The sequence below is a fragment of the Dermacentor andersoni genome, chromosome 6 (assembly GCF_023375885.2).
Source record: "Dermacentor andersoni chromosome 6, qqDerAnde1_hic_scaffold, whole genome shotgun sequence".
Lineage (NCBI taxonomy): Eukaryota > Metazoa > Arthropoda > Arachnida > Ixodida > Ixodidae > Dermacentor > Dermacentor andersoni.
The window spans coordinates 26441356-26463619 of record NC_092819.1 but is presented as its reverse complement, the minus strand read 5'-3'; the positions used below and the strand labels follow the sequence as shown (position 1 = coordinate 26463619).

General features: G+C 49.8%; 2 protein-coding genes across 2 annotated transcripts in view; one reads left to right on the top strand and one right to left on the bottom strand.

Moving 5' to 3' along the window:
* Positions 1–22264, top strand: part of LOC126521410 (uncharacterized) — a 93741-nt gene that overhangs the window by 19236 nt on the left and 52241 nt on the right. The window lies entirely within an intron of this gene.
* Positions 14856–15698, bottom strand: LOC129382274 (arylsulfatase J-like). The gene is made up of 2 exons (XM_055065998.1): positions 15324–15698; positions 14856–14955 (listed from the first exon to the last, which is right to left on the bottom strand). Exons 1-2 carry the CDS (start codon positions 15550–15552, stop codon positions 14933–14935), a joined length of 252 nt encoding a protein of 83 aa, XP_054921973.1. The 5' UTR covers positions 15553–15698; the 3' UTR covers positions 14856–14932.

Sequence of the window (22264 nt, the reverse complement as noted above, 5' to 3'; positions counted from 1 at the left end):
TCTTACTCTTCTGGACCGTCACGAAACATTCATCTTCGACCATTATTGCGCTATCGGTATAGTCTGTTTATTGTGCATATACGGTGCGCATATATTGTTATGCGCGCGTTCACTTATTGCCACTTTGGCGATAGAGTGGCCGTAAGATGCCGTGCCAGTTGGAGTAGATGTGTGTAGATACTGCGCGCGAAACGAACTACGACAGGAATTGACGCTACTCCCTTTCTCATTCTTTAACGAGCAGTACTCACCCTTGTCGACGGTCCGGGGCAGAATTACTTTGTTGGAGCGTTAAGGATACAACGCTGGCGGATGAGCAAATTTCTGTATCCTCGAGGAAAGCCGTACATCTTGGAAGTGCCGGTAACATGTACGGACAATTTCAGCCACATTCCGCGTACTTGGCTACACAGATTCATTCCATTCCTTAGTATACCAGTCACCATCTTTGCGGCCAACTACTGCACAAGTCTTCAATCCAGATAATGCAATCCGGCATGATTGGAGCACGGTGCGTTAGCGAAAACTCAGTTGCATTTCGGACGCCTGATCGCACATAAGCAAGGTGGAAGCGGTAATACAGTTGTTCTGTGGCGGTAATGGTTTCGTATTCGTGCGCTGTCGCAAAGGCGACATGCGGCGCGCCTCTGAAAGCGCCATCTCGTTTCTCTAGAACAAACTGCTCCGCGAAAAGGGTCAATAGCATGGCCGCGACGACCTTATCTTGAAAGCGATCTGCGAAACGGGCAGTGTGCTGCATTTGCTGAGAGCTCCGTGAGCGCTGTGTTTTCGCCTCTTCGTTCGCGTTCAATGGACAGACAGCACGAAGCTAAAATCACTCGCTGCTGCGGGCTCTGTCTTGAAAACGATCTTCTTACATGACGGACGGACGGAGGGGCGGAATGACAGTTTTCTCATTGGGAAAGCACAGAAGTGTTTAAGCATTTAAAACAAACACAAGTCTGAACTGTGTACGCCTGCTGTATACAAAGACTGTCACCAACACATTTCTTTGTGAGATCATGCAGTGAACGTCACAGATTTTTCTTATCTCGGCGTGTGTATTCCGGCCCTGCAGGAGGCTCGCAGAGCTAAGAGAGAGGCTAGACTACTTCACGAAGGGCTTCGTGGAACTCAAGAGGTAAGAAAAAGGCTCACGTCACGACAGCGTTAAATGTAGCCAAGTGCCTAGAAGGTGCGCGTCAGTGCGCTTATTTATCCTAACGCGGAGTTCCTACAGCGGAAGTTAGGTGCGCACAAATCGAAAGGTTAAGCCTCCCATTGCATGCGTTGTGTGGCAAACATTTCGCATTAATGGACATGGATTTTCATGATGCGTGGCATCTGCGTTTTCTTTTTCATCGCAGCGTCACTTGCGTGTTCGACTCGTATCCCGAAGAGCTCCTCGAGGCCCGAGAACGAGCAGCCCTGCATGATGAGCGGCGAGACGAAAATAAGTCAGGTGAGGAAAAAATAAAGACTCAAAGGTGGTTTGTCGAACGTCCCCACAGTGAGATTTGTCTACCTTTACAATAGTACCACACACCAGAGTGGAAGGTGCACGAGAAGCGCATGACGCTTCAGACTGTTGATTCGGCGCTGTGAGGCGAGCGGACGCTCGCTGCATGGAAGGTCACGTGCACTGGCATGATCGCGCTATTTATTTCGGCTAACGGCAGCTGTAGCGGCATCGCAGCGAAACGGCATCGAAAGCAGTATATATCATACCACCTAGAGGAGCCGCTTTTTCCTAGAGGTGTGAAGGAGAAACGGGTGGCGGCAAATTAAAGAAAAGAAGATATCTATGTAGATAAATCCCTCACTGGGCCACTGTACATATCTTCATGTCAGTACTGAGCCTTCGTCACATCCTTCGCAGTTCGAACACCACGAGCGTACCTGGCCTGGCACATGTCGTACGGCGGCGTTCCTCTCGACCAGCTCAAGGTGGGTGTGTTGTTTGTAACGACTTCACCCGCCCTTCACACCAGAATGATGTGCTCTCGCTTGCAAGTGCACACAGTCTCGACTGTGTTGCATGACGGGGCTGCCGACGACAAGGCCATGGCGAGCGAACAGTAGCAGCAAGCACGTTCTACGAAGAGACTGAGCACTATCGCAGTTATTTTGCTTTTCCGGCCAGTTCCCGCATGCCTCGGCAAAGCACTCCTGGCCCCTATGAGCCCTCAAAAACTTTGCTCTATAGCCAAGCTTCATGTCTGCAGTGGATGCATGCACGAACGGACAACTTCGTTGACGTCGTCATTGTTATCGGCTGCTCGACGCTTTACAGAATAATTATTACCAAATACTTGTTCAAAAGTTGACCACGCATAATAATATTACTGTTAGTTTTAGTTCGCGCTGGTATATTCCTTTAAAGCGAACCTGTTAAGGGCTACTTTCCCCACTATCGTGTCTCCGTGTAGAAAAAAATCCAAAGCTAGTGCAATGCCGGGCCGATCCGCGGCGGAGGGGACGCAGGCGTAAGCAGTCCCAACACGTGGCCCGATCCCGAAGGTAGTGTCATACCGGGCCAGAGTGGAAGGGCACTGAGTTCGTTTTTTTTTTTTTTATTGTTTGGTCGAACGGGATGGCCGCCACTGGCCGTGGCGTATCTTTGTTACGCCACGGCCGACAGCTTGTTGCAAGCAGATGACGCAAATACGTTGTTTGAAACAGAGTGAGTTACGCGTATGTGTTTAGTGGTACGCGCTCCTAAACACATCACGTTTCTGACAGTGTTTCTTCTTATACCCCATCGATAATCCTCCCCGTTCTCATTAACGCTATTTTTCTTGATAACGGCCTCTGTCTGGTGCTTTTCTATTGAAAAGGCTACGGGCATATCCGGTCTCCCTGGGAGGAGATTGCTTGCCTGAAAGGAGATTAACAAGAGTACCTGCAAGAATGCATATTTACGTTAATAGCGCAATAAACACAAAAAACTCCAGATAAACCATGGTAGTTAATCAATGTCACTACTGTTAGTTGATGTTCAGTCTCACACCAGGAGGACCTCAACTTAATAACAACTGGCACATCTACTTGTGACAGGTATTTCATTTCATTATCAGCATATTACGCATCTGTTCTAGATGTCAGTCCATCAATTAATTTTTCTAATAACGACGACCAGCCTGAGCTAAACATTTATGCTGCAGGTTAATTTTTTTTTTCTTCAGTGCTGGCGCCGTGCTTCCATAAAGACATCTGAACCTGCAGCCTTTAAAAAGGCTCAATCATAATTCGAGACTGGAAGTGATCATGATCAATGTAATAACGGGAAATTAAAAAAGATTAAAAGGGATCGGAATAATATATCAGTTTAACCAATTTAGTGCTACTAACTGCTTTCCCTGCGCTGCAGTTGGACAGCACGGTGCAGATCTGGAGCATCCTGCACCAGGTGGCGCTGTCCCTTGCCGTGGCCGAAGAGGCACTCGAATTCGAACACCGCGCCCTCTTGATGCGTCGTGTGCTCGTCAAGTACACGTTGGAGAAGACCTCACGCTTCACCATCCGCGGCCGCGACTATCTCATCGAGACGTGGTTTCTGGAGGCGTCCATCTTGGGAGGAGCCTCGGCTCGTCTCAGCGATGGTCAGTCTCGCGGCCAGAGTGCAGGCGAGAACGCTCGATTAGGCTTCGGAACGAGGTCCTGCCACCGTTGCACCGACACCGCGAGCACGCGCAGTAGAGAGATATATATAAAGCAAGGAACGGAAAGGAAGGGAAGTCAACCAGGCGAGCGTCCGGTTTACTACCCTGCACTGGGGTTAAATGAAGTGGAGATAACTGTCCGTATCTAACTGACAGTATCGGGCTTCTGTGCTAGACGTCCCTTGTTCTAACCCCACCTTCGGGCAATTACATTTGTCTGTTCAAATACCTGTAGCACACACGTACATCTGGAACACCAAGGCGACCAGTGGCGCCAGGAGCATTCACCCAGTAGCACAAGCCAGCTTATATTTTCGGACGGCACTATCTTCAAGATCGGCCACCTAAAGAGGTTAGGAACAGGCCCGACGCGGAACGGGGAAGGCAGCTCGCTAAGAAAGACATTGTCTTCAAGACATCAACGGCGTTAACTCAGACCGCTCGGTCTGTGTGCCGGTCCTTCCGTGTGCAGCTCGTCATGCCGACGTGGTCACACTGTCCACGAACCATCGTCGTCATTTGATAAATGTTATCCAATTTCATGCCATCTAATCGTCATTCATATGTTCTGCACCCCGTAAGGGAGTGCAGAGCACAGCGTAAACTCACCATTTCCTTACTTCAAATCGCCGTATCTATACACTCACGGTATTACGGTCATTCATGTCGAGTAACTAACATATCACACCTCATAACCATCTTTCATGTCGGAGAACTCACTCCTTTCGTCATATATCACCGGATGATAACTATGGCATCATCACAATTGACGGCCGCATGACAATGCTGGAATGACTGAGGAGGAATGACGTCGATGAATCGACGAACCGTGTGTCGACGTCTCCAAGGCAATCGGATCACGTTTCTCAAATGATGACGATTACTTTTATACTTTCTCTACTTAACATGCGGCGCTCGTGGTACTTCAGGCCAGGTACTGAGCTCTTTACATGTTCAGCATTTGTCGAGCGAACTGCAGTAGCAAGCGTACAAAAAAAAATTATCCGTCCTTCGAAACTTCGTTTTCTCAGATCTTGGGAACTATGGCTTGACGTAAACATGTTCTTTGTACTTGTCGCTCTTTTATGTTAGTTTTCTTTTGCCGTCGCAGGTGACACAGCGGTCTTCACGGTGACTGAGGACCTCGGTGACCTCGAGCCGATTGACCGTGCTCTTCTAGACGTCGACATTAATATGAAAATGATAGTTAGGTAATTTATGCACTTTCCTCTCCCGTAAGGTCGCGAGCAAAAGTTTGGGGACCAAGAGTGTCGTGCTTTTTTTTATTTTTTTTTTTTGCTGCCTTCGCGTTCCGGCTTAAATCAAAAGTGCACGCCTAAGCGCGAATTTTCGACTAATACCATGTATAAAACAGATTCCAGGCCGCGGAGCTGCTCTAGAAGATATCTTCATTTTTTCCTGATGCCATGGTCTGCAAACATTTACTCGCGACTGTACGTTGTTACCAACTGACCTCACTATAAGTAGGAACAGCGGGGTAATCGACAGCTCCTGTCTCGCTGGTTTTACTGTTTATAACTGCATTGGTGTGTCATGCGGTACTCGGCATTCGTAATTTACTTAGCAATTTAACCTACTAATAAATGCCATGTGGACTTCGTGCAGGGCGTCTCGCTTTTGTTGTTAGTTTGAAGCTTAGCTTTATTGTGTGCAGCGTGTATGTCGGCGAGTACGCTTTCCATATCTGTGATCGCTGTGTGCGTTCCATGATTATCGTCCTACAGCTGAAGTGACACAGCAGCCGTTCAGCTAGGCTAACATCTACAGCTTATCATTGCAGCCACAATTTTTTCCTTTTTTTATCCCTGCGTATCTGTCCACGCCTTTTATGTATACACCGCATATACTCCATGGACAAATGTCGTTGACTCTCGCTTATTTCCTCTGTTCTAACGCGGTCCATCGATTCCTGAACAAGCTACACGGGCATTAGCCGAGAAAAAGGGTAAACACGCACGTCCACAACTTCCCTATAGAAAATATGTTGAGTATATAAAGAAAACATCAAAGAGAGCATCCACAGACACTCTGGATAAAGCTCTTGTAAGGGGATTTGGCACTGGATTCCATCCTCTTCCAGTATCTCTCTCTCCCTCCTCCTTTCCGGCATCTATTCTGTTCCCTCCCCTTTTTGGCGAGCAGTTCGTCGAGCTTTCTTACGGGGGCAGTTACAAGCCCGTCGTAGAGTTTTTCCTCATTTATGAACACTACGCGACGCGAAATCAAAAGAAGCCCGCATTCAGTATTCGATCCCGCAGAGCTGTATGTGGCACGGAGAACCCTTAGACCCGTTTATATAGGTGCCTGCCTAACGCGTCGCCTAGCCACTTATTAGTTGCTTTTATTTTTTTAAAGCGAAGCTTTGCTTGCGACTGTGGCTGCAGTGAGGCGCAATTGCAGACGTCATGTCGAGTAGCTTACCCGCAGGACAGCACACGACTGCAATATGTCACAATCTCCAGTAGCGCGCTGACCCTGGCCCCGGTACTGCGCCATAGCAAAGCGAGCGCATGCCGTAGACTGTGTAACGCGCGGACACGTGACTGACGTTTCGGGGCTGTCCGCGTCTTGCCGTCTGCTGTGGTGGGCAGGTAATCGATGCGAGGCAAAACGCTGGGCAGAATAGAATCGATTGCGTGGCCTTTATTTAACCGCTTCGCGATAGCTTCGCTTCGCAGGTACCAACATTTGGGTCCAATCTGCGTACATTTCTATGTGTGTGGCTAACTTGAAGAAGTGCTGCTTTTACTGTAACTTTTCATCACTTGGCGATTCCGGTGAAGAGTAAACCGTATGTGCCCATGCATTAATTTTAATATCAATGCTATCATTACTAAATGAGAAATATGTTGATCTTAGGAGGCGCTAAGATTATTTCATGAGAGCCACCGAGTAAAAGCCATTTGTTGCCTGTATCCCGATACCCTCTATTATGCGTTGTCAGAAGTGCTGCAGGTGTAAACCTAGTTTGATAGGTTATGCATATCGTCCCCTAACGAAATGAGTTGTACGGAATCTCTTAAGGTTCAAGAAAACAGATCTGGAGGATTGTAGGCATCGAGTTGCAAGCAATGTGCGTCTGTGTGCGCGCGTATGTATGTATGTATGTATGTATGTATGTATGTATGTATGTATGTATGTATGTATGTATGTATGTATGTATGTATGTATGTATGTATGTATGTATGTATGTATGTATGTATGTATGTATGTATGTATGTATGTATACGGTTGTGCATGCACGTTATGTGCTGTTCCGTACGTACTACGTAAACATGTACGTTGTACGTACGAGCGTTTATATATGACACAAGTGTTCCCGTACTGCCCGTATAACTTTCACAACAGTGTCATTCGGCGCCATTTGCAGCATCGCATAGGTTCTTTATCGCGTTACTTCTTTATGTCAACTTTTCTGTGCCTTGCCTACGCTTTTTTCATGTTATTACGATCTTCGCCATGGCCACGAGGCACTTCAGCCGTCATTCTTGAGGTGGAACAGTTTCGATGCCGACAGCCTCTCGTTCTTTCTCTCCAAATTAATATTACTTATTAAATTAATGCTACATTTTCGATAGGACAGCTTGCTCTTTCCTAACACTGTGAAAAAACTGCTCCTGGTATAGGAACGACTGGCGCGCATTCTACCCGCTTACCAATCTTCTATGGCTGCATCACGTGACGAAGAAACTACGCCGGCAATACAAGCAGACATTTGGACGCTACATGAACGACTTCGAGAAAGTGTTCTGGACGGATATTGGCAGCTGGAAGCAGGAGCTGCTGCAGTACTCTTCGCTAGCCGAGTTCGTAAACAACCTCCCCGACGTCCGAGCGCAAAGACGCCAAGGGGGCTTGACGACCACGACGGCGGGCTGATTGCGCGAGGGCAAACACGTCTGCTCGAAATTCTTTCGGCAATATTGCTGCAGCCTGTCGTGTTCCCTTGGTATGACACTTTTGTAAAGTGCGGGGTGTGCCTTTGATGTCTGCGAAAGACCAGTTTCAAGCAGAGCACTAACAATTGGTGCTCTGCTGGTGGCTGGACTTTGGAGAAACGATTGTCATTTGACTGCCAAAAACAGTACACTCACTCAGCCTTGCACAGCTGTTAAGGCGTACAACCACATCTAACCTTCTTTTGAACGAAGCTGATGCCCAATACCAAGCTGAGTGGTATAAAACTTCATCCTGCCGTGCTTTCCTTTTTAAAAAAATTTGTTATGATAGCGGTATACTTTTGATGTTTGTCAAAAGGCCACTCGTGCTTAGAATGCGAGAGCGCGGCCTGAGTCGCCTTTAAACGAAGTTCACGCTTTATCGTAATGCGAGTCATACTGCCCCAGCCTGTCTTGCTATCTTCTTTATGGATTCGTAATGTTCAGCGAACCCTTGACGTTTGTGAAAAGTCTCTCGCCACGACTGTTCGAGAGTATACGGACCCTTTTCACGGCGACCCCGCGGACGCCACCAGGTTTGATCACGTGGTGACGCGTCCATTGGCTGTCTCAGCTGCCTTCATCACCTCCGCGTTTTCAATTGGTTGTGCACGACGCACCGATGCGGATAAGCAAACCGCTATTTGACCGTGTGTCGTAGGCGGTGACTGAGTGGATGACACGCGAAGCTTTGGCCACAGATTCTGAGGACACGCAAGCGCTTTCGCCAATCATTGCGCCTTGTCCGAACGGCGCGAGCAGCGTGCACATGTCGTGCTTGCACTTTAACTTAAATTCCGGGATTTTACGCGCCAAAACCGCCAGTTCATTACGAGGCACGCCGCATTAAGGGATTGACCACCTTGGGGTTCCTAACGTGCGCCCAATGCAAGGCACACGGGCGTTTTTGCATTTCACCCCAATGTAGGAAAGGCCAGGATTCGATCCCGCGCCTTCGGGCTAATAATAGCGCCGCGCCATAGCCACTATACGTCACCACGGCAGGTTGGGCTTTTACTAGAAGCAGGGCTGGAAATGTTTCCCGTGTTGCGCAAACTTTCCGCTCGTGAAATAAATCAATGTCTGTGCATTTTACTATTCGTTCTTTATTTGGTTAACACTTTGAAGCAGCGGCTTGTCATATTTCCGATTCGGTAATATTCCTGAGTGCGGTCACTACCTGATATGCGACAGATTTTGTTCTTGCTGCGCAGAATGCTTGGAACGTATATGTTCTTCACTCTGTAATAGCTCGTAGCACAGACCTATTATGGCTACTCACTCGCTTACTCTGTGGACCGTTACGAAGCGTTCAGCTAAAGACAATCGTGTATCGTCGATGTAGTCGCCGTAAGCCATGCTTTGTGGGGTGCTCACCCGTGCCCTTGGGACAAAGGAACGACAGTACAGTAGTGCAAACAATCACAAGGGCATTTATTGCACCTTTTATACACCAACATACAGCCAGCCGAATAAGTGATAGCACATGCCGATGGACGCGCGACAAATCTAGGAAGTCCGACTCGCCGCGACTGGATAGCAAGCGAACATGCTCGCCCCATGCTGGACACCAACGACTGGTCGTTCGCGCGTGCGGTCACGCGAACGGTGGCGCGTTTGAACAATCTTGTTCATCCACTCCGGTGTAGGCCTCCCGAGACGGTCTCGTAGAAGCATGGTTCGGCGCACGCGCGGAATGTCTGCGCCGCTTTCCGTGCCCGAGTCAAAAAGGAAGAGCCTTCTTTTTAACGCCACCTAACCCCGCCGTTAGGTGACGTTAGCAGAGCAACACTCGTGCCATCTCTCTCTCGTATTACCCTGCAAGCATTATCCTGCAGTAGCCTGCATTATCCTGCTCTCGTATTACCCTGCAATCCGGCTGCGCCGCGTCGCATTACGGCGGCGAAGCTGCCCTAAGCGCCGCGGCGAAGCCGGATTACGAGAAACGGCGCCTATGCGGGAAAACATATCAGAGGACGCGTGAGAGTCGCGCATCCCCACAGTTTCAGCGCATTATATCTAGTGTGCGCATATTCCTTTATTCTTGATACGTTGGCAATAGAGTGGGCGTAAGTTTGCGTGGGTGTTGTGGTGGATGTGTGTTGATATCATGCGAACAATTGACTATGCCCGGAAGCGGCGTTACTCCCTTTGTCACACTGTAACGAGCGATATGCTCACTCTTGCCAACGTTCCTGGGTTTAAGTGCTTTCTTTGGAGATTAGTGGGAGAACGCTGATGGATGTGTGAATTATTTTATCCTTGAGGAAAGCCATGCATCGCGAAAGGCTGGCGACACAATCGGTCCTTATGCATCAGCAGTCCGTGGAATTGGTCACGCAGATTGGTTCCATTCCTTGATATGCCAGTCACTGTTTTTGCAGCCAACTGTTGCCCACGCCTTCCGTCTACAGTACTACATTTTTTCAGCAGGAATGGGTCGTACAGTGCGTCAGCAAACGCCCCGTCGCGTTTCCGACACCTGATCACGCAGTTGCAAAACTGAAGCGGTAATGGTGTCGGTATTCCCGCGGCTTTCGCTTAGGCAACGGGAAGGCGCGCTGCCGAAAGAACCATTTCGGTCCTTAAGAGCAAAGCGAACTGCTCGGCTACCATCAGGGGTCTGTCTGCAGGCAGCGAGCATGGCCTTCCAAGGCACCCGGTTCCTCGATCAGTCAACCGAAGCGCATCCAGGCTCCCAATACTCGACGCGACTTTCATTCGAGTTAATCTACAAATACGCTTCCTGTTCTTCTTTTTCTTTTTATTTATTTTCCTAACCGTTCGAAGACTAATCAAGCGTATAAGGAGTGGCTTCGCTCTCATGCGCCCTTGTAATCGCAGAAATGAAATTGAAAGAAGGTTAAGATTTATTTCGTATTGTTTTTGTTCTTTGTTGTCTTTCTTTTCCACTGTTATAGGTATCTGCAAAAGAGTGAAGTACTGCAATAATGAACTTAACACGCCGAGAAGTGGGTAGCCGCATATTTCAGTTATCTCCTGCACTGCAGCGCTTCTCTGCGTTTTGATCAACTATGCGTTCATTTAGCACAGCTGGCGCCATCTCCTCATATCCACGTCTGACTTGGCATCTACATAGCTTTGCTTTCTGTCACTTCGCCTTTGCACTAACCTTCTGTATTAACCATTTAGGCATGTGTGTACGAGCATTACTTCGTCTGTTGTGCTTATTTCTTCATCACCACAAGTTCGTATAGAAAATCGCTCGTGGCTGCAACGTAGAGAGACTGCACATATAAAGCCTAGATTCCTACCTTGACCGTGTGCCAGTGCATGTTTGTCATTCGTCAAGAGATTACTTCGTCGTAGGAAAAATTTTAACTGAAGACAGCCCGCCTGCAACTTAGACATTAGCCTTTAATCTGAGCCGCCCCAAAAAACAGACGGAGGCAAGGCACGGCATGCGGTGCTTAAACGCCAGCAATCGGAGGTCCTCTTATTGCGCCGAGCACCACCTTTGCCGCGGTCATAAACGGCGGAGGACAAAAAACAACACAAACAAAAACAACACATTGTCCGTTACGCCAACAATGCGGTATGGGAACGTTGTGTAAGAAAATTTATTTATTCAGCTGCACCTGCGTTCATGCGTTCATAAGCAATGAAATCAGCTTGATGAGCTTATTTTCAATCCATGGCTACACTTGACATAGAGTTCCTATGATTATTTTCGATAAACTAAATTGGTTGCAACATTTCTCTGCCACTTTTCAGCAATTTTCTCGCTTACGGAAGCCTGTCTTCCGGCAAGTAGCGCATTTATTAAAGCTGGACGGCGGGTCATCAATTTAGGTTAACTGAATTTCTCCCTCTAGCGGCAAATCGCCTTACATATACAGTACGGGCAAGACTTGATAAAAAATTAGTGTTCCAGTAAAATTAACTCCATCGCTAATTTCTCTTACTTAAAGAAAGCATTGGTGTATGATGAGTTGCCATCTATAACAAAAAAGAAGTACGATTTGTAGGCTTCCCTGTGTCATATTTGTGGCAGTCATTGCTGGAATACTAATTAGGACATTCCCTCTTAATTTGATCTGTACTGTACGCATGGCGCTGCACCGAGCGTTGTCTGGCCGGACCAGTGCTTCTGTGTCCTCAAGTCTCGAAGTACGACCATGTATGAACTCGGCACGTGAACTGCAGGGCCTGTGTCATTTACCGAATCCCATTGCCCTGTGGAAAGAGTTGCATAGGACAAACCGGTAGGAGCATTAATGATAGGCTTAGAGAGCACCGCAGTAAAGTCCACAAAGTTTCGCCGTTTGGCTTCCTCGCAACTCATTGTCACAAATGTGCATGCGTTCCGCGATTCGAAGATACAGTTATTATCGGGTGAAGCAAATGCCAATTCACTCGGCTCATCATTGAAAGTGCTCATATTGAAGAGTTTCGCAATTCTTGTGTTAGCCATTCTTCCTTGTCAATATCAAAAAAAAGAAGAGTTGGAATTCCAGAACCTGCGTTAAACATAATAGTTATTGCTTACTCCACAAGTGCGCTGTACTCTCATTTGCTCTGTTAATCTTGGCAGTAAACGCATGCTTAAAAACGAGAAAATGTGAGGGTATCAAAGTGGCGTCCGTCCCGGAATAAAAATTGATGTTGGAAGTTAGCGCCTGTGTGTGTCTATTTTCTCTTCTACGTCCTCATGTTTCTTGCGCTACAAAAAAAAAAAAACCTTAAAAGCGCTCGATCTGGCTTTGTTTAGCTCTTCGATGGCAACAGTGATTTAAGGAAGCCAGTCGTTGGAGGCTGTGGATATGCCACACTGAAAGCGTAGAGCCACGTTTTCAAAAGCATATAACATGGGATTACATGTTTCCCCCAAAGGCAGTGTTCATGGCATAGCCCTTGTGCGAAGTTTCTTACTCTGAATGTTTAAATGTGCCCCGCAACCGCAGTTTTTAAGTTATTCAAGAAGTACATTTATTTTCAAGGAGCTCTCAGGGCCCTTCAATCTCTTTTTCTATGTTAAAGAGTTTCCAAGGATTTCAAGCAGGTGTATGAACCCTGAAACTTGCAGAAACTAAGTACGGTTATTCGCGGGGATCGGTAACGTCACGGGCAGGGGCAGCTACGATTTGCCGTCTGCGCTACGTCTTTCCAGGGTGCCCAGACGCAGTCGTTCACATAGCGCAGGCCCGTCGGGTCGACCTTCATCTTCAGTGGTGACACCGCAGCTGCCGTGTACGGCTTCAGTTTCCTGGAGAGCTTCGCCACACCCTGCGGGGTGGGCACGCAGCGTCCTTACGGTACCGAGAGTTATATCGGCGAGAATTGGGGCAACGAGTATCGACTACGACGGCGAGAGCAAAAGAAGAAAGTGGCGCCGAAATGTGCCAGGGAAACGAGGAGGAAGGTTCGAACACCAAGCAGCAGGGAAAAGGGTCTGCTGACCGTACTAACCCGAACCAGAAGAAATCCACCAAAGTTTTATCTGACCAGCCCATGCCTTCAGTATAATGCACATCTTAAAAACGCGAATATCCATTTGCTCTCCCAGTTTTTCCACCGCGCTCACTGACTGATCCAGAGCAGCAGCCCCATCACACCACCGAGACATAACAGACAATATTGAGCCCCACTCAACCTCCCTTAGCACCGCTCCGGAGTCACCCTAAAGGAGGCTCCCCTCAGTCCGTTTCTGATCTTTCCTGGGCTGTTTGCGGTGCTTTAATTTATGTGTCATCACTGAAACTGCCGCGGCAACGTAGAGGTGCCGCTTGAGCGCCTCAAGCAAAAGGCATGACGTGTAGCAGTGTAACGACCACGGTAGCGCAATATAAACGCACAGCGCGCTTCCGCCTTCAATGTTTTTTATCGAGCGGTCGCGGTAGCGACATCTAGCAAACGCGGTGCGTCTCACAAGGGAAGCGATGTGCCTCCGAGATCTCTATCGTGAACCTCCACGCAGAACCATATATTTTGGGGGCAATGTAGCGCATACGTTGAGAGAGGACGACTTACATCCACAATGTTAAGACAACAGGTTCACGTACGAATCGGCAACATGGTGCAAATCGCAAGGACGCAGCATATTTGTGCCTGCTACAACGACATCAGAGAATCAGACGCGACGCCGCGTAATTTGAAGATAGCCTTGAATTGTCATATTATAATTTAAATCACATTATTGAAAAGTTGCGACTACCTGACGTCGCTTAAGTGACGCTTCAAAATTCAGCTACCCGAAATTCAATCATGCATTTGGCACAGAAGTCTGCCTTGTATGGCTATATATATATACGCTATAAGGAATAAAACAGAGTGCCTCTTGTACGACTCCAAACTATTGCACCGCTCGACCGCGCTAGCCAGGTGTCGCCCAAGAGCTGATACACAAGTATACTTGCTGCAATTAGAATAAAATTGAAACATCATTAGACCGATTGCAGCTCGCTCCATGTTCGACTGACGTGGTCCCTGCGCTTCAGTAACGTACACAAAACTCCTAGGCTAACATTTCGTAACCATCAACTCAATGCAGGTACTCCAAACACTGGCATTTAAACGGTTGTTTCCTAAGCAGCTCCCTGTTTCAGAAACAGTCAAAGAGCGTTGTTTCAGCGCAGTGTCTAGTTCATTCCAAGGGCAGCACAGCCTCAGAGTCGGTATAGTCGAGTAGGAGCTTCATGTCGAGGCGCGTTTGTCAAATGGGGAGCCACAGATGCCAAGCCCCCTTTGATCTACCCATGATGGTTGTGAGCTGTCTTAATAAACGACTTTGACATACTCAAGATTTTCGTCTTTCAACAAACCGACCTTCCCAACAGTTCAGCATTCCGTAATCCGCTCTTACCAACGGCTTTCTGGGCGCCAGGTTGTTGAGTTCACACGGATTACGTTCTGTGTCGAACAGGTATCGGCCCTCGCCGTGCACTTCAATACCCGGCAGAGAGGGATCCTGCCGTAAGCACCGCACCGCGACCTTCTGACGCTAGCCGGATGACACTACCGAACCACCTCCGTGGTCGACCACCTTCCTCGGGGTCTTCCAGGCTTGTGACGACTTCATCAGCCGGCCTAAGTGCTGCACCGCGGCCTCCTCGTTTTCAAACTCGGGCATGCCGCCTGGTGTGGGGATGTGTTGCTGGGGTGTGTCGTCGCCAAAGGGACCCCGCACTTGGGACATCCGATCTGCGATACGAGTTTGTGGTTACCGTGTCGGTAGAACGACAGCTCACAAGAGGAGTGAGTGCTTACAGGAATTCATTGCGAGGCCTCATCGTGGCACTTTCGGATTTCGCATTAGCCAGGGCTGGCCCAGGTCGAGGCCGTCGATGGCGCCTATAGGTGACTGATGCGGCCACCTGATCAAGAAGAATCGTTATTGCGCAGACGTTAAGGCTCTTAAACGCTTCTATCTTACACGGTTTTTTTTCAGGCCTAACAGCTTCTTCAGTATTTTCCATGTCACACTTTCATACGTACCTTCCCCTTGTTAATAATTCCCGTCTCACGGTGATCGAAGCGTTCGTGCTCTTTTGGCTTTCTTAAGTCCTTCGTTACCCGAAACAGCATGTTAGCTTCCTGTTAATTACCAGACTGTTTACTGCAGACTCCCCGGTTCTTTTGGCACCAAATAAATCCACATAGAGCTTTCAAATAAGAAAGCGTTGTCTAGTGTAATCTGATTCGGCGTTTCCTTTTAGCGGTACCCTCGGGAGTCGACACTCACCTGTGTACAGAGTGGGCAGCCAGTCGACCAAGTGCACGGGTCGGGGCATGACCACCTGGGAACCACGCTCGAGCAGCGGGCTCCACACAAGCGCCGGCACACGGATTCCGCTTTCCCACCGCGTGCCCTTGACAACCCGCAGCGGCCAGTTGGAGCCAGTGTTCGAGAACGTTTCTAACGGCATGCCCCCGTTGTCACTGGTGAACACGATGAAGCTGTTGCCGAGCATGCAACGTCTGTGCAGGGCCTCAACGATGCGGCCGAAGGACTCGTCCAATGCGTCCACCGCGCCTTGTGAGAGTCAGCCGCAACATGCTAGGTTTAGCTTGACGTCCTCTTAGTGTGACCAAAGGAGGGTATTGTGGCCACTCGGGTAAGCACCAAACGTACACTGAAACGGATTCGCTGTCTGCAAAAACTGAAAGGGAGACCAAGAAAAAACACTAAATTTAGTCTGCTGAAGTGTCCTTTAAGACTACCGTATTTGTTCGAATAAATTCGAAGTGTTTTTCTTTCTGTTTTTGAAAATCTTTCCTGTGACGGTGACTAAAAACTTGCTCAGTTTGAGCACACACTAGAGTCGGGTGCGCGCCTCGAAAGGCCAACGTTTGCAAAAAAGTCGCGGGCTCGACAGGTTGACCCGCGGGAGCTGCCGCCAAACCCCTTTATCGAGTAAAGGCCCGGGTTTACCGAGGGAGAGGGGACGTGGAGGCAAGCGCGCCAAGAACCAGCAGTACTCTGTGCATCCCACGGGAAGACATTATGCTTTAAATAAAAGAGGTAAACACATGAAACAAGACATGATAAATAATCGGCAGTACACATACAGATCAAATCAACCATTTTTCATAGCGCGATAGGCTGATTTACAGCCACACCGACTCACGCACACTTTCTAAATCTTTACGCAAAACACATCTCCGCGAACTATCAGCAACTATCAGTATGCCGCCAATCGTTTGCTTAAGCCCAATGAAGTCCCGGTCACTGCGGAATATGTCGTGGTTAGGTGGCGAAAATTCTGAAGAGGTGATTTCACGGCACATCCATGTTACAGAAATAACAATATTAGGAAAGGAAGACGAAACAACCTTAGAGAAAAAGTGACGCACTTAAGAGTGTGCAAAAACCAAGAGGGTTTGAACTTCGGAATTTATCTCAGAATAACAAAGCCTGATGCAGAACCGGCCCATAATCAATCAATAAATCAATCAATAATTTATTCAACATGCAGTTTTCAGTACTGATGCACAGAGAAAGAAAAATAGATAGAAATGTAAAACTTCACCGAAAGGCATTAGAACTGTAACGAAGAAGAAGCGCCGGTTAACCCGTTGAAGCTCGGAGTTCACAACACGATCGAAGAGATTATCAAGGCACAAGAGCACTCGCAGCTGCTCAGGCTATCTGGTACCCCGACGGGCCACAAGATACTCGATGAGATGGGCCTCAATCCTGTCGACCAGTGCCCTGACGCCGTGCGGATTCCCGGCGACATCAGGTCTCAACTGCACAGCGCGCCCCTTCCCCGCAATATGCACCCCGCAAACAACGTCGGTAGACGTCGAGCCAGGGGTACAGCTCTACTCGAGCATGTCCCAAGGCCTACCAAACCGGTATGGTCTCCCCCCAGGCCCTCCGCATTCTCCTAAGCGCCAAAAGTATCTCTCCGCGTTCTCTCATTCGGTTTCCCGCTCACTTGGGGTCGATTGAGAGTTCTCCCTCTCACCCTAACGAGAGCGCCCACGAGGCCGTGCGAGCACTCACTGACCGCGCCGCCTCAGCAGTCCCGCGGCCCCGCGGGGAACCCTTGCTTACGTTTAATGAAATCACCACACACTACTATCTATCAAGACGGGTATTCCCCCTCCCGCACCCCGCCTTATGTAGGGCGCGGGCGGTTACCCTTCGACTTTTACAAGCCTGTGCGTACCCTAACCTCGCGGTTTTTCATGCCATATACCTTGAAAGATATCCCAGTGCGGACTGCCCTGCCTGAGGACTAAGGGCAACATTGGACCATGTGTTGTGGGAGTGCGAAGCCATCGGCTCCTCCTTCACCGAAGATAGGTGGGATGCGCTCTTGGGCAGCCCCGAACTCAACGGCCGAACCCTGGCCGTCCAGAGTGCCCGCGATCGGGCCGTCAAGCTCGGCTTGGCGGTCCCTACGTGGGACTAGCCGGGTGGCGCGGGGTCTCCCCTGCGTCTCCTCTGGACCAAAATAAAGTTACTTCACTCACTCACTCACTCACTCACTCACTCACTCACTCACTCAACCCGGCGCATCTCCAGCGTATGAAATGTAAGGCAGTGCCGGTCAGTCAGGCGCATCACCAACGCTTTACGCAATGCTCGCCGGGTTTTTCGCTGCCGCACCAAGTTCGACCTCTCTCTCCTCGCGTACCCTGTCAATAAACACCTTGACATTTGGTGGAGGTGTTGGGTACGATTCCATCAATGCTGGAACTTCGAAGACGAACCCTTCAACCATCTCGGTCCATGCAGGACGATACTGCCCGGTCTTCTCGAACCATGCCTGACGATCCAGCTCAACAAGCTGCAGTCACGGCGCCAACTGTCATCTGTCCTGGCGTGCAGCGTCAGCGGCATCCTGCTATTTTTGCGAGTACCAGTGATCAGGACGCCGAGGACTGGCTCGCCTCGTACGACCGAGTCAGCGCGCATAACCACTGAGACGATATGGCAAAGCTCAACAACGTAATTTTCTACTTGAGCAACGTTGCACATTTGTGGCATCGTAACCACTAATCCGACATCCCGACGTGGTCGGCGTACAAGACCAACTTCACAGAAGTATTTGGTCGTCCTGCTGTCCGCAAACTTCAGGCCGAACAACGCCTGTGCGGGCGCGCCCTGTAACCAGGTGAGAATTTCACCAGCTACATCGAAGACGTCGTTAATCTGCGCAACAGAGTCGACGCAACGATGCCAGAAGCCGACAAGATCAGGCACATCCTCAAGGGAATTGAGGACGACGCCTTTCAAATGTTGGTCGCCCGAAACCCGACCAGAGTGTCTGTGGTCATTCCGCTGTGTCAGAGTTACGACGAGCTTCGAAGTCAGCGAGTAGTCACACGACATCCGTCCTCAGAATTCGCCGCTGTCTCAGGTCTGACGCTAGATGTTGACGAGTCGCCTCTGATGCACCAGATAAAAGAATTCGTACCAGAAGAAGTTGCTCAGCAGCTTTCCCTTGTGCCTTTTACGAACGCGCAACCATACTCTCCACTGACACCGGGGTTACAGAGCGTCAACAAGGAGCAAGTCGCCGAATGCCTTCCAGCTGTTATTCAACCGCCTACCGTCGCGGCGCCCCTGACGTACGCTGACGTCGATGTAAGGCCGCCCTTCGCTTCACGTCCACCTCTCCAAGCCGTTGTGCGACCGCCCCCGATTCCCTCCTCACCGCCTCCACGCCAGCCAAATCCTTGGCGCACCGCGGACAACCGCCCAATTTGTTACCACTGTGGTATTGCGGGACACGTTGCCCACTTTTGTCGACGCCGTATGCCGCATATGCATGAGAACCGCCGACCCATGAGCACTTACGCCCCTCGACAACTACAATCTCCTGTGCCGCCGAATGAAACCCCTGTTCTCAACCATGATCGTCATTCCCCATCCCCACGCCGCCGCTCCAACTCACCGATGAGACGCCGGCCAAGCCCTCTACCTCAGGGAAACTAAGCGTCGCAGTTCCCGAGGCGAGAACTGCGTCCCCTTCAATTTGCCAAAGGCCTCGAAATAACCCCTGCAACGTCATTGAGGTGTACGTCGAAGGGATTCGAACATTCGCACTGGTCGATACGGGCGCAGCAATTTCGGTGTTACGCGCAGGACTTTGCCGACGAATAGGAAAAGTAACGACGTCACTTTCCGGAGTGTGAGTACTGCGAGCGCACAGCCTGTCGAACCATTGGGAGCCTGCACTGCACGTGTTGTCATCGAGGAGTGGCTTCATATAATTGAATTCGTTGTGCTGCCGTCCTGCTCCCACGATGTTGTCCTAGGCTGGGATTTCCTTTCGTCAAACAATGCCATCATTCAGTGTGCCCGCGCCGAGGTGGTGGTGTCTTTTCTTGCCGATGCAGCCATGGACCAAGACCCTGTGACGTCTACAAAAATGCTTGTGGCGAAGTTGCTGATATCCCTCCTCAGTCAGCCGCCGTCGTCTCCGTATCTTGCGCATCAGCACGTGACGCAACCGTGCTATTCACGCCATCTGAATTCTTCGTCCATCGCCGTTCCCTTCCGTTGCCCTTTGCCGTCATCGCTCTCAGTGCTGGCCGTGGTGTCATGTGTGTGCAATGTGTCTTTTCTGCCGATTACTTTGCATCACGGAGAGTGCCTCGGTTACGTGCAAACTGTGGATTCCTCAATGCTCTTCAATGCTCCCGGCGACGCACATTCGACATCCCTCGCCGCCCTCGACAGTGCCAATCGACCGCCGTTGGAGTGCTTCCATCCGTCAGTCTCCGGTGATCTGACAACCACACAACTTATCAGCTTGCTACGCGAATTTACCGCCTCCTTCGACTGCCATCAACATTATCTCGGCCGCACCACCACAGTATCGCACAGCATCAACACCGGTTCGCACGCCCCACTCCGGCAGCTTCCTTACCGTGTTTCAGCTTCTGAACGCCGTGTCATCGACGAACAAGTGAGCGATATGCTTCGGCGTGGCGTGATTCAGCCGTCCCACAGCCCGTGGTCGTCGCCACTCGTCCTCGTAAAAAATAAAGATGGTTCTATTCGCTTCTGCGTAGATTACAGTCACCTTAAAAAAATTACGCGCAAAGACGTTATCCCCTACCGCGCATAGACGATGCTCTTGATTGTTTGCAAGGTGCCGAGTTCTTTCCTCTTTGGATTTGCGGTCTGGATATTAGCAAGTCTCCATGGCAGAGGCTGACCGCTCTAAAACCACTTTCATCACACTGGACGGATTATACAAATTTAATCTCATACCATTCGGCCTATGTAATGCGCCCGCTACTTCCGCGCGTATGATGGACAGCATCTTGCGCGGTCTCAAGTGGCACACGTGTTTGTGTTACCTAGATTATGTCGTTGCTTCTCACCTGATTTCCCGACTCACCTCCAACGACTAAGAGGTATTAAGTTGCCTTACTAAGGCTGGCCTGCAGCTTAACATCAAAACATGCTTTTTTGCTGTCCGTAAGCTTAACACCTTAGGCCACGTCGTATCCAACTAAGGCGTGCTTTCGGATCCTGCAAAACTCCGTGCAGTCGCGGAGTTCCCCAAACCCACAAACCTGAAGACACTATGCAGTTTCATCGGTCTCTGCTCCTATTTTCGCCGCTTTGTGAAGAACTTCGCTATGTTCATCGCCCCTTTGAATCAACTGCTGGCTGGAGACAGCGCCCTATCCGCCTGGTCGAAAGCATGCGATGACGCGTTCACAACCCCTTCGCCATCTGCTCACCTCTCCTGCTATTCTGCGACATTTGACCCCAATGTCCCAACTGAGGTCCATACAGATGCTAGTGGAGTCGGCCTTGGGGCGTTTCTTGCCCAACGCAAACGTGGTCTTGAGGAATGCGTCGTTGCTTATGCTAGCCGCACGCTGACAAAGTCGGAGCTTAACTACTCTGTTTCAGAAAAGGAGTGTTTAGCCATACTGTGGGCCCTTACGAAATTTCGACCTTACTTATACGGCCGCGAATTTCAAGTAGTAACGGACCACCATGCGCTGTGCTGGTTCTCCTCATTGAAAGACCCCTCTGGCCGCCTCGCACGCTGGCCACTCTGTTTGCAACAATACAACATCCGGGTCGTGTACCGCTCTGGACGCAAGCATACCGATGCCTACGCTCTCTCCCGCTCGCCCATTTCACCTGACGCTCACAGTCTTTGCCCATTCAACTTTGTCCTGTCAGCACTTGCCATCGATGACATGCGCTCTGAGCAGAGCTCGGAGGATTTCTTCGTGGGATTTCTTCGTGGAGGATTTCTTCGTGGAACCCGTGGATTTCTTCGCTTTTAGAGTTTCTCGCTGATCCTGCCACTGCTACAGCATTTAGGACGCTGCCACGACAGGCGCATCACTTTGTTGTTCGCCACCAACCCTCTGCCATGGCAACTATCTCCCCAAGGGTCGGCAATGGCTCCTCGTAATATCGCGTCATCTTAGGGCTGATTTATGCGCATCGTTCCACACGGATCCCCCAATGTGCACACGGTGGCGTGTTAAAGACCTACACCCGCCTTAGGCTCCGGTATTACTGGTCTGGCATGTACAAGTTCGTTCGCAAGTACGTCCGCTGCTGCCTCGACTGCCAGTACCAAAAGTCGGTCCTTACTTCCACTGCCGCACCTTTGCAGCCGCTTCCTTGTCCGTCCCGTCATCTTCATCGCGTCGGAATTGACCTTTACGGTCCACTTCCTTGTACCGCGGCTGGCAACCGCTGGATTATCCTTGCAGTGGATCATCTCACACGCTATGCAGAAACTGCTGCACTTCCATCTGCCACTGCCCAAGACGTTGGATCATTCATACTACGGCACTTTCTTCTTCGTCACGGAGCCCCTCGGCAACTTCTTAGTGATCGAGGCTGCGCTTTTCTATCTGTAGTTGTCACGTCGCTTCTGAAGGAGTGACATCACCCACGGGACAACTAGCGCATACCATCCGCAAACGAACGCGTTGACGGAGCGTTTCAAGCGTACTCTTGGCAACATCCTCGCCACGTACATGTACGTCGCGTCCGACCATTCCAACTGGGACGCTTTGCTTCCAATCGTCCCGTTCGCCTATAATACTGCCATTCAAGCCACCACTGGTTTTTCACCGTTTTTCTTACTGTACGGCCGCGAACCTTCCTACGCCATCGATACTATTCTACCCTACCAGCCTGATTCACCAGAATGTGTTCCTGTCTCTCAAGCTGCGCAG